The 12,206-nt window shown below is 33.8% G+C and overlaps 1 protein-coding gene across 1 annotated transcript in view; it reads left to right on the top strand.

The window, feature by feature from the left end:
* LOC142340927 (ubiquitin-conjugating enzyme E2 K-like) overlaps window positions 1-9,236 on the top strand; it is a 295,142-nt gene extending 285,906 nt beyond the window's left edge. The window contains exons 4-6 of the mRNA XM_075391706.1: window positions 260-323; window positions 400-515; window positions 8,697-9,236. Of these exons, the coding sequence (XP_075247821.1) occupies window positions 260-323; window positions 400-515; window positions 8,697-8,768 (252 nt within the window). The 3' untranslated portion in view covers window positions 8,769-9,236. The remainder of the gene's footprint in view (window positions 1-259; window positions 324-399; window positions 516-8,696) is intronic.
* Window positions 9,237-12,206: the final 2,970 nt, after the last annotated feature.

Below are 12,206 nucleotides of genomic sequence, written 5' to 3'. Positions count from 1 at the left end.
TGTCTGTAATTTTTCTTTTGTAATTAGAATCCCGACTAGGTCGTAGGGATCCTAAATCTTGGGCACCAGACACCATCACATTTCTCATTACTTTTTGTAATGAGAACTTGAAGTATATGGATAAGTTATTTTTAGAAAGCGCTTAATACGATAATGTATCGGCTTGCATACTAGATCTATTTTAATTACATAAGGGAAATTGATATATTGAAGCCTCCTTAGCGTTCATCAGCTAAGGAAATGTCCATTCGTGTTTCAGTACAGAGACAACAAAGCCATTTTTAAGAAGACAGCTTGCTTTTGGACCTACTACTACGCCAGTTGTACGTAAAGTTTTGCAAAAAAAATATTAATTTTAGTTTAATTGTTAATGGAACGATTGGATTCTGCTCGTTTAAGGGGACAAAAAAGATGCAGCCGAAATGTCGACTTTAGTGAGACCCGTTCAGAAACCCTCTTACGCAGCAGATTTTACAACAATGATAGACGACTTAGTAGAGATGGGATTCTCAGCAGTGAGTAATGCGCTTATCTTTCCAAGTACTCATTTGTCTAGTACTTGCGGTGTCATTTTCTATAGCTGAGAAGCAATATCTCTGGCATTTATTGATCCCACCGAAGTTTTTGGACAGAGACTCTCCGAGACTCGACAACTAATTTTGGGTTTTCTCAAGATACTTTTTCGCTCGAGGAGTATTGGTGTTCTTCCTCAAGTTTTAATGCTGTCGAACCAAGTGTAAAGCAATTTTTATAAACATGGTTGTCTTTGTTATGCAAAATTTTTACTTAAACGTTTTGAATATTCGGGTGACTTACACACTTAAATTTTTCGTGGCGAAATTGGTGTAATTTAACAACCCAAAGTTTTTTAGGATCTTAACGGCTAGATGGTTGGAGCGTATTTAAGAACTGTAAAAGTCAATGACATAAGTGGAAACTAAGTGTTTAGTTCGAAGTGCTTAACTAATTGAGGGCAGAGAGAAGAGTGATTTTTGTTCACGTTGCGATTTTGAGAGAGCGAGAAAAGTAGGTGTGGAAAAATTTTCGGTGAGCAAGCAAAATTATTTTGACCACATGCGGTTCTTTCGAAGCAACTTTTCAAGTTTTACATTTTTGATTATGATGCCATTTTCATTTTGTTAATATCGATTTAAGTTTAGTTTTAGGCAGAAAAATAGGCTTATTATAAACCATTTTCCTTAATTATTCAGTTATGTTATTTAGTTTTTTATGTTCACTTAGGGTTGCTGGTGTGGTTTTTGTTACTAAGCGAAAAGAATGAAATGTTTGATAGCACATATTTTTATTTAAAAAATTACTCAATTCTTTTTTATTGTTTTTGCTTTTGTCGCATACTTTAAGTGTTTAACAATGCGTGGGTTGTTTGGGTAATGAATGAATGTTGTGTGGGTGTTGAATGAATAATCGGGAAGTGTCTTGAAGTGTGTTCATAACATTTGTTCAGACTGCCCAATTTTTAGAGGAATTGGTTTAAAAAGTTAAACAGGTTCCTTAGATTTTGTCTGCAATTTTTTTTCTTTTGAGCCGCTTTTTCAGGTATATTGTTCCTTTTGTTTTGATATTCATTTGTTAAAAACAATAAATTTACACGAGAGAATCTTTTATAAACAGTGCTTCTGAATTCACAACTTTTCATGAAAATATTAATAGCCGCACAGCGATAGCTGGCGCTATTATTGGCCTCCTCTTGGTTTTCTTTATTTCGTCGTCAAGATTTTTGTTACGACCATATGACGTCAAAACCACTTCAAAACTGCCTTTTCATTCGTTCATGCAGTTTCTACTGAATTGCTTGCTTGACGTCATTTTTCATTAATAGCCGCGTCAGCAATTCCAGGTGGCTATTATTGCGCTCCTTTTTTATCATCTAACAGATTTTTGTTTCGTTTGTTTACCCTGACTTCTTGGAATAGACTTTTTCAATGACTTCAGTGACTTCTGCTGTTTTACAGTTAAAATTTGTGTTCGTGACGTCTTTTCTGCTTTTAGGTCAATTGCGTGACTCACTTATGGAACTTAAAATTTTATGAACATTTACTAATTAAAGGTCAATAGTGTGCATATAAGTAGTGCCAAACTTATATGCCCTAATTCCTGAGTAATAGAGTCTTGAGTTTTAATATCGAATATTAATTTTGGAAAAGCTCCATTAGGGCTTTTTCTTTGTAGAGCAACTGTGTCTCATAAAAATGACAGTCCGAATCTAACCCAAAAAGTCTAGTGGTCTATTAAAAAGCTGGTGGTCGACCTTTCAATCTTTTTTCTTTAGTTGTTTCAATTCATGATAGGCCACAAGCGTCTATCGCGGCTATTTTCTGCAAGTTGTGTTCATAATTTGCTTTCCCTTATAAATTGTATCCTGTTTGTTACTTCAGGTTTAGTATAATGAAATTAGTAGTTTTATCAGTCAATTTAAGTTTTACTTTGAGTCTGTCCCGGAGTTTTCCGGATACGCTTTTTCAAAGAGCTCTTCTCACTATTTCCAACGTTCACGTCAGTGATCAGTCGAACTAGAGTGGTGATGTTATTCACGCTGGAGTAAAGGGAGTTGCTTTGAAGCGTGATTTTTTCCAAGTATCTTTAAGGTGGAGTGAGAAGTTTGTATTCGAACAAATTTTAGATATCTGAAAGCAATTTTTTTCACACGCAGAAATTTTACTGATGTTTTCATTCTTTCTTCTCTTGAGTGCTATTAACTAATTCAATTCTTTGGATTCTAACTCAGGACTTGTCCTGCTGTTTTCACTTTGAATTTATTTAGTTGTCAGTGGTATTTATTGACCTCTAATGGCGTCCTTTGATATATATTATATATATATATATATATATATATATATGGCATAGAAATAATAGTGCTATTAATAGAAAATTTGGTTTTGGCGCCTTTTCATCATTTCTCTTGTCTTATCACAACGCTGTATCATTGATTGATAATGAGGCACAGATGAAACTTATTAAGGGTTTGAGTGTATGGCTAGTGGTTTTCATGACTTTGACATTATTAGCTCTCAAATTTTTAATTATTTATTGAGTTTTGAGAGTATTACTTGTTCCTTTTGTTGTCTTATCATTTGATCTCATTAGGAACAGTTCTCATAGGTTGCTAATATGAATCATCTTAATCCATTTTTTGTTTACTATGGCCGGTCTCATCGGCTGCTAAGGATGCTTAAATAATTCAAATTAATCATTTCAGTGCACAGTTATCACTTTCTATGATTATACGCTCTTTGGTTTCAAAATAAAGTGAATTTTTTGAGTTTTTGTTGTTGTTATACTTCTTGCTCTCTTGTCACTTAATCTGATTAAAGACGGGTCTCCTCGGTTGCTAAAGAGGACCTGGCTAGAAAATTTCAGTCCGCCGCTAGTGCTATCTGTGACTTTGACTATTCGTATTCTAAAATTATCAGGGAGTGTTTGAGGTTCTGAGAAAGTTTTTTTGTTTTTGCTGCCCTTCTATTTAGTCTGTAATGACAGGTTTCGTAGGCTACTTATTGGAGATTATATATGTGATTAGTTGTATGATTTAATAGCAATTGTTTTAATGATTCAAACTTTTTCAAAATTGAAAAATGAATTTTTGGTCTTGCATGTTTGCTATTTTGCTTGTGGTTTCATCGATCAGTCTCAAAAATGAATTTTTAATGGGCTACTAGTGCGACGTAATGTTTTGATCATTTTTGGCTCCAACGGTCAGCTAGAATTTTCTTTGACTTAGATACGGTTTTTAAAACGTTTCTGTCAATTTGTGAATCTTGACTTTTGGTAGTTTTGTTTTCCATTTTAGCCATTAGAACTGCTAAGAAATTTTTTATGGCTTCTAACGGTTTAAATTATGCTGTGGTTAAGAATTCTGGCACGCAGTTACGTGGTTTTTATTCTTTGACGCCAATTGCTTTCAAAATTTGTTACCAATTTCTTCAGTTCGGCCTCATTTCGGCCTTGTCTGACATTTATTGCCTCCAAGTTCGTATACTGTGTACGCATTCTAGGGATGCCTAGAGCCAATAGTTGCATAAAGTGTTTTTACTGTTAGTGATTCCTACAGCACTAAATCTTGAAATTTTTTAATTGTCCTTTCGTTTTTGACTTTTTGCGCATTTATGGTTATGAAGCTTTCTTGACCTAACTTTCTTCTATAAAAATAGTTTTGATGTTGCTGGGAATTATTGTTTAAGTTCATTAACTAATTCAATTCTTTGGATTCTAACTCAGGACTTGTCCTGCTGTTTTCACTTTGAATTTATTTAGTTGTCAGTGGTATTTATTGACCTCTAATGGCGTCCTTTGATATATATTATATAGATATATATATGGCATAGAAATAATAGTGCTATTAATAGAAAATTTGGTTTTGGCGCCTTTTCATCATTTCTCTTGTCTTATCACAACGCTGTATCATTGATTGATAATGAGGCACAGATGAAACTTATTAAGGGTTTGATTGTATGGCTAGTGGTTTTCATGACTTTGACATTATTAGCTCTCAAATTTTTAATTATTGATTGAGTTTTGAGAGTATTACTTGTTCCTTTTGTTGTCTTATCATTTGATCTCATTAGGAACAGTTCTCATAGGTTGCTAATATGAATCATCTTAATCCATTTTTTGTTTACTATGGCCGGTCTCATCGGCTGCTAAGGATGCTTAAATAATTCAAATTAATCATTTCAGTGCACAGTTATCACTTTCTATGATTATACGCTCTTTGGTTTCAAAATAAAGTGAATTTTTTGAGTTTTTGTTGTTGTTATACTTCTTGCTCTCTTGTCCTTTAATCTGATTAAAGACGGGTCTCCTCGGTTGCTAAAGAGGACCTGGCTAGAAAATTTCAGTCCGCCGCTAGTGCTATCTGTGACTTTGACTATTCGTATTCTAAAATTATCAGGGAGTGTTTGAGGTTCTGAGAAAGTTTTTTTGTTTTTGCTGCCCTTCTATTTAGTCTGTAATGACAGGTTTCGTAGGCTACTTATTGGAGATTATATATGTGATTAGTTGTATGATTTAATAGCAATTGTTTTAATGATTCAAACTTTTTCAAAATTGAAAAATGAATTTTTGGTCTTGCATGTTTGCTATTTTGCTTGTGGTTTCATCGATCAGTCGCAAAAATGAATTTTTAATGGGCTACTAGTGCGACGTAATGTTTTGATCATTTTTGGCTCCAACGGTCAGCTAGAATTTTCTTTGACTTAGATACGGTTTTTAAAACGTTTCTGTCAATTTGTGAATCTTGACTTTTGGTAGTTTTGTTTTCCATTTTAGCCATTAGAACTGCTAAGAAATTTTTTATGGCTTCTAACGGTTTAAATTATGCTGTGGTTAAGAATTCTGGCACGCAGTTACGTGGTTTTTATTCTTTGACGCCAATTGCTTTCAAAATTTGTTACCAATTTCTTCAGTTCGGCCTCATTTCGGCCTTGTCTGACATTTATTGCCTCCAAGTTCGTATACTGTGTACGCATTCTAGGGATGCCTAGAGCCAATAGTTGCATAAAGTGTTTTTACTGTTAGTGATTCCTACAGCACTAAATCTTGAAATTTTTTAATTGTCCTTTCGTTTTTGACTTTTTGCGCATTTATGGTTATGGGCTTTCTTGACCTAACTTTCTTCTATAAAAATAGTTTTGATGTTGCTGGGAATTATTGTTTAAGTTCATTAACTAATCCAATTCTTTGGATTCTAACTCAGGAGTTGTCCTGCTGTTTTCACTTTGAATTTATTTAGTTGTCAGTGGTATTTATTGACCTCTAATGGCGTCCTTTGAGGCCCCATTTATTAATTGCTCTCAAACAAAGTTTGTAGCAATTATATTGGTCCTGTTGGTCTTTTTCATGCGATTTTTCGCTTGACCGATTATTCGTCGGACCCATATGACTTTTTGTCCTTAAGAACGAGATAAACAGGTAACGCCCAGCAGGCATTTAGTTTCATTAGAGGCCCTTATCTGCGTTTAGTAGTCCTTCAAGTGCTTTGTGTGATGAGGCTACCGGAAAGGCCATAGTTCAATGTTAAAAGGTCATTTTTGAGAGTTTTGCAATTTTCGTGTTTTTTTGTCATTTTTTGAGTTTTTTGTTGGACCAGTCTAAAATTGAGGCTGATTTTAGTTGATAAAGGTATTTTACAAGACCTAAGTACTCTTTTTGACCTTTTTAAGAGCTATATGCTTTGTTAATCCAAACAAAAATACGCAAACTTATACTAATTTTTCCCAATTTTTTAAAAGCTTTTTGAAAGTTTTTGTCATTCTCCAGCCTCAAGAACCAATGAACCGCCTCTAGGGTTTGTTAATATATTACTGTATAGTTTCTAGATGTAATGGAATGTTTTTCAAGATTTTAACATCAGAAATTGTTTTTTTAAAAACTTGCAATTTTTTTTTGAATTTTTGACATTCATTGTCATTTTTCAAGTTTTCCTAGACCCAAGGGCCAGAAAACCTCCTTATGAGTTTGATAATAAGTTATTGAACATTTTTCATTGACCATGGAATAGTTTCCAACTTTTTAATATCAAAAATTTTTAGCAGATTTTTAAAACTTGTATTTTTTCAAGTTTTTTGAAATTGTTTGTCATTTATTAGGTTTCTCCAGCCTCAACAGCCAAGGAACCTTCTCTAAGGTTTGATAGTAGGTTACCGCATAATTTCTAGACGTAATGGAATAATGTTCAAGATTTTAATATTTTGAATTTAGCCATTTTTTTAAATGTTTGCAATTTCACGTTTTTTGAATATTTTGAATTTTGATTTTTTTCGGTCCCAGGGACCTCTTCTGAGGTTTGATTATAAGCTGCTGCATAGTATCTAGAGTTTATGGAGTGGTTATTAATTTTTTAATGACTCGAGTTCTTGCATTTTTTGATAAAATTTAAATTTTGTTAACTTTGATTTATTAGGTTTATTATCATGTTCCAGGCTTATGAATCTTTATCAGCTAGTGAAACTATTTATTGCCTTAAATGTGAGACAACGAAATGGTTCTGAAGATAATAATATCACGAATTTTAGCAAGATTTTGTTAAAATTTGTAATTGTTTTCAAAATTTTTGTTTTATTTTCCTTTTCTGAATGTAACGATCATTACTGGCCAAATTTTTTAAAAGTTTTGCTGATGGGTTACATGAGAGAACTCCAGAGATAAAAATTGGTTTTGAACGTTTTTTGAAATGAATATCGCAAATTTTAGCAACATTAAAATTTGCAATGTTTTCAATTTTTTGAGTTTCTTTGTCATTTTCTAAGTTTATCGATCTTTACTGGCCAATGAAACTTCTTTGGGTCGTGCAGATGGAACAATGGAAATATTCTAGAGACACAAAGTGATTCCGGATTTTTTAATATTGCGAAATTAAAAGTTTAGTTTGTTTCTTTTATCTTTTTCTTGAGACTACAAATCTAGGAAGTTATTACGGCTATTTTGTGGCAATCTGCCAGCTATGTTGTTTTATTGTGAGTTTCGCTATCTGATGGCTATGTTAATTGGAAAAGTTGGCTTGTAAGTTTGAGTAATCTCTTCTTAATGAACATTTGTTCCAACTCCACCGCGAAGGTACATGATCAACTTGGTTTTTTGGATCAGTGAAATGTGACCGATCGATATATTAATTGTGATGAGTTGTAAGTTAGCAGAAAGCGCATTAAGCGTAGAATAACTAAATAAACATTTTTTTTTCAATTTGGTTTTTCGAAAAGTTATTGAGGTCAGTTTATAGTGAACAGTGTTCACTTTTCGCGCCATTTTTGTTCCATTTTAGATTTTTCTTGCCAAATTATCTGTTGCGCTAAGATTTGAACATTTAATTGGTTTTAATGGACGGGTAGTCATAGCGAGGCTAGTTTTGGTCTGTCTCATCGTGGGTTATCCAGATTCCGTTGATGAAACATCCCATTTATTATAATTCCAATGATACCGGTCATTGCTTGCAGTTTTTATCTAATGTTTTTTTATTGACCTTGAAGTCATTTGTTTTCAGAAAGATTTCAAACTTTGACCTTTCTGTTTTTTTTTCAACTTATTACTGAGTCTCGTTAATGCGAGGGACCATCCACTTACTTGTGAAACCAACATTAATTTCTCCGTTTTTTAAATTGTTTTAACTAATTGTTTTGTGATTTTCAGTGTTTTTTCATTATTTCCAGTTCCTTTTGTATTTTCATGTGGTCTCCTTAATAACAGCTACCATGGATTTTCAAATGAGGCGCAAGTGAACATTTGTAATCTTTAATAGCTTATGGTTTCAGTGCATGCAACATTTTGTTTCAACCTTTCGAAAATTGTTTTTGAATTTTTGAGTTCCGAAATTTTGTTATTTTGTGTTCTTATGACCTAATCTCACTAATTTTAGGTCGCAATTGCTTCTTAGGGAGTTTTTATGTGATTCTATCTAGTGTGTTTTTAAATAAATGGTCGACTTTCTCCAAGGTACCACAACCACCTAAAAGGTCCAATCTGTTTTTGACTGAAAGACAAGTTAATTTTTTTTACTGTCATTACAGTCTCATTTATGGCAGGTCTCATCGGACCTCTAATGCGGTAGTCTTTAATTCATTTAGGGTTCCATTTATTTTCCATTTGAAAGAATTTATTTTAAAAAATTAGATGAGTGGAGTCTGAACATTGTGCGAACGCACATTACCGAGCCTCCTGGTTTCATTCTTTTGTCGCCTTTCCAGGAACAGAGTATAGCTGCACTATCCATGAAGTGTTGGGACAAACAAAAGGCAGTCGAAAACCTTTTTCAATGATGCATCATCCCCTTCGCCACATCCTCAACCCTCAGATAATTATTTCACAAGTTGCGCAACTCCCACATAGCTCTGATCAGACACTCACTTGGGTAATGGCTGGCCTCCAACGCCCCAATATGGAAATGAATTCCAGCAATTTCATTCAAACTCAATTTTGTCTCGGATTGATCGATTGTGACTGAATACTGTTTTGCAGGACGTTGTTGCTAGAATGAGATCAAAATTGAAAATTTGTTATATTGATGAATGAATTTTGTTCAGCGGTTATCTATTAGTAAACGTATCAGTGCGCGTGGAGCTAAATTTTATCCTCTGAGTTCATTTGCTGTCGTTTAGTGTCAACAATGCCGTTGTTTAAGCGTATGTTTTAATTTGCGAACCTCATAAAGTTACTGATACGCTTTCTTTACATCACAATTTATATTGCCTTAATAAAATTGAATTGTCGAAATATTCCAAATTTTGTGTTTTCATTGTTTTGTCCACAGAAGCAGACGAATGACATAGTTAAATCAAGAGCATATACTGTCACCAAATTTGCTAATTTATCTTTTGGCATGCGAAGCTGTGGTGGTAAGTTTAGCTCAACATAGTTTGCACCCGAGTGGATTTGTCATAAATTGAACTAGTTTTCGTTTAAAATGAATGCTTGATGTTAGCGTTCCGTAAGCTTTAAATGCCATCGCTTAGAGGTTTTTAGAAATATTGAAAGGCAAAAATTGCCTTTCAGTTTTGTGAAAATGAAAATCAGCTTTCTAGACTTAATTTTGCTTCAAAGATGGCAGCCAGTGGGCTGATCACCGTACAAGCTGAAAATGACTATGAGAATAAAACGGGGAGTTAAAATGAAAAATTGCCTCTTTGCATGCTAAATTGCCTCTTTGTAGCTTTTTCTAACAATTTCATCGAAATTAAATTTCTGAAAAAATGGTGTACCTATGCAGAAAATCGGTCATAAAGTTTTGAGTACACTAACTTCAGTCTCACTATAAATCGGTCAATTTAAGAGCAATGTTGTTATAATCAAAATTTTCAATGCAGGCATGATTACGTTCAGTAAGTTATAGCCACTGAGTCTTAAAATGCCACTAATTACAGAAAACAGGGATTCTCCAAAACACGAAGATTTTTTTAATCTAACATCGCAAAATCAATTTATCACTGACAACAGTACATAACTTTCCTGGCTATTCAGACGTTAATTAATACTCGCCTTCATCTCAGCTGGCTATTTTAGCTCTCCTATTACGATTCAAAGAGGAGAATTGGCGGAGCGTGTTTATCGGTAATTTTGTTGGCATCAATTTGCAACAGGAAGGCATGGGTCAAAACAAAGTGCTTCTGTCTGGTTACTGAAGAAATGAGAGAAGAAAGAGTGGTTTTATGCTTTAGAGAGAAATTTTCTCGATCACATGCGCCTTTTTGAAAGCAGTTTTTTAGTGTCAACACCAACTGTTATAGTCAAAAGTGTTTATTAATTCAACTGGTACTAGTGCGTTTGGAAACGTTTTTGACCACCTGAAGCGAATTTACACTCTTGGTGTCAATTTTGGGCTATCTTTATTTGGCATTGTTTTACGCTTTTTCGTTTTCTGGATCCTTCAATTTTGCTTAGCCTTGGGGGAGTTTTGGGGTTAAAATCAGTTGTTATAGAATTTTTGGTTGTCTCTCAGTTCAATTGCTTTTTATTTTAAGTTGTTTTTGAAGAAAATCGAGTAATTTCGTGGAATTGTCGAAAATTTCGTCCGTTTTTTCAAATTTTTTGCCTATTTCGAAAAATACGGTTCTAGCTGTAGTTTTTCTTGATCAATTCTTAATTCAGAAGAATTTAGAAGAATAGAATCCTGAGAATTAAGAGGAATAGCTATTTTTACTATCAAGTGACACTTGAAAGCTAGACAGGGCTCTTCACTGAAATAAATTACAAATTTCAAGTTTTTTAAAGTTTTTTTTGCTTGCTTTTCAAACTGTTGTTTAATTTTTCCCTGCAAAGTATTGATTTTTAGAGATGGTTTTTTTGTCTTGCCTTGAATCAACTCTTGCGTTCCTCAATTTTATGTATCAACCTGTATCAAGGTTACATTGTTTGTCAATCGGTAATTGGTTGTTAAGAAATTTCTATTTCTTTACTTCAAGGTGTTTTGCCGACAGTTCTTTTGGGGTCGGTACTTAAAACAAACTTCATTGTTGGCGTCATTTAATTTTCTTATTTAAGTTTGTGTTAATGTTTCAAAGCGTTTATTATTGTCAATTAGGATGTGCATCAGGTAAGCGAGAGATTTCAATTTCGCTTTACCTTAGCTCAGAGCTTGCTCAACATTTTGCATGAAAACTTTTTGACCTCTCTGAGCTAGTTTAATTCTTCTCTCATTCTGCTAAAAGTAATTTTTAAAAACAGTTTCTAAGCAAAGCAATCTAAAATGAACCTAGTCGTAAAGACAAAATCCAAAAGAGAAACGTGATAAACCCCGAAAGCCAATTTTGGATTCGCGGTACTTGAACTTTGCGCTTATATGTCTTGGTTACCATCGCTAATGCACTATGGTATTGATGCCAGACCCTTCGTCTTCTCATTAAGAAACAGGAGTATACAGAACTCAAAAATCCAATTGAAGTTGTTCGCACTTTAATAAAGTTTTTCTCTTCCTTCAATCCCAATCGGTGTTATCGGAATCAATGGCGGCTACTTTCCAATCTGCCGGGTATGTTGTGAACTATTCCTCTAATTTTCATTCTCAAAATAAAATTTCTAAAATTTGACAAACGCAGCTCAGCAATTAATGGGTTTACGCACGAATGAAAAATTTTAATTCGTCATAAGAAATTGTTAATTGCTCTCAAACGAAATTTGTAGCAATTATATTAGTCCTGTCGGTCTTTCTTTCATGCGATTTTTCGCTCGACCGATTGTTCCCCTGAAGCCTTTGACTTTTCGAGCTAAAAAAACGGGATAAACAGGTAGCGCCAAGCGGGCATTAAGTGCTCTTAGAGCATTTCAGCTGTTTCAGCTCAAACTGTTTTGGAGACTTATAGTTATGGTGTGAAGGGTGGTTCTTAGAGGTTGAAGACCCCTCCACTGTTGGCCCCCACTATTGCCCCCAGCTCCTCTCCTTCTCTAGGTTTTAAAAATAGGTTACTGTATAGTTTCTAGTGGTAGTGGAATGGTTTCAACATTTTAACATGACGAATTTTAGCGTTTTTTTTCGACATAAAACGTGCAATTTTTTTTCAATGATTTTTGACCTTCATTATTCAGGTATTTCTAGACGCAGGGGCAAGAAAACGAATGCAGTGTTTAATAATAAGTTAATAAAAAAATTTTATTTGCCATGGAATAGCTTTCAACTTTTTAATATGACAATTTTCATCGATTTTTTTTATAAAAATTTTTTTCAAGGTTTTTAAAGTTTTTGTCGGTTTTTAGGTTTCTCCAGC

The sequence above is a fragment of the Convolutriloba macropyga genome, chromosome 6, assembly GCF_964194025.1.
Source record: "Convolutriloba macropyga chromosome 6, txConMacr16.3, whole genome shotgun sequence".
NCBI lineage: Eukaryota > Metazoa > Xenacoelomorpha > Acoela > Convolutidae > Convolutriloba > Convolutriloba macropyga.
Note: the sequence above shows the minus strand (reverse complement) of the source record. Positions and strands in the feature narration are given on the sequence as shown.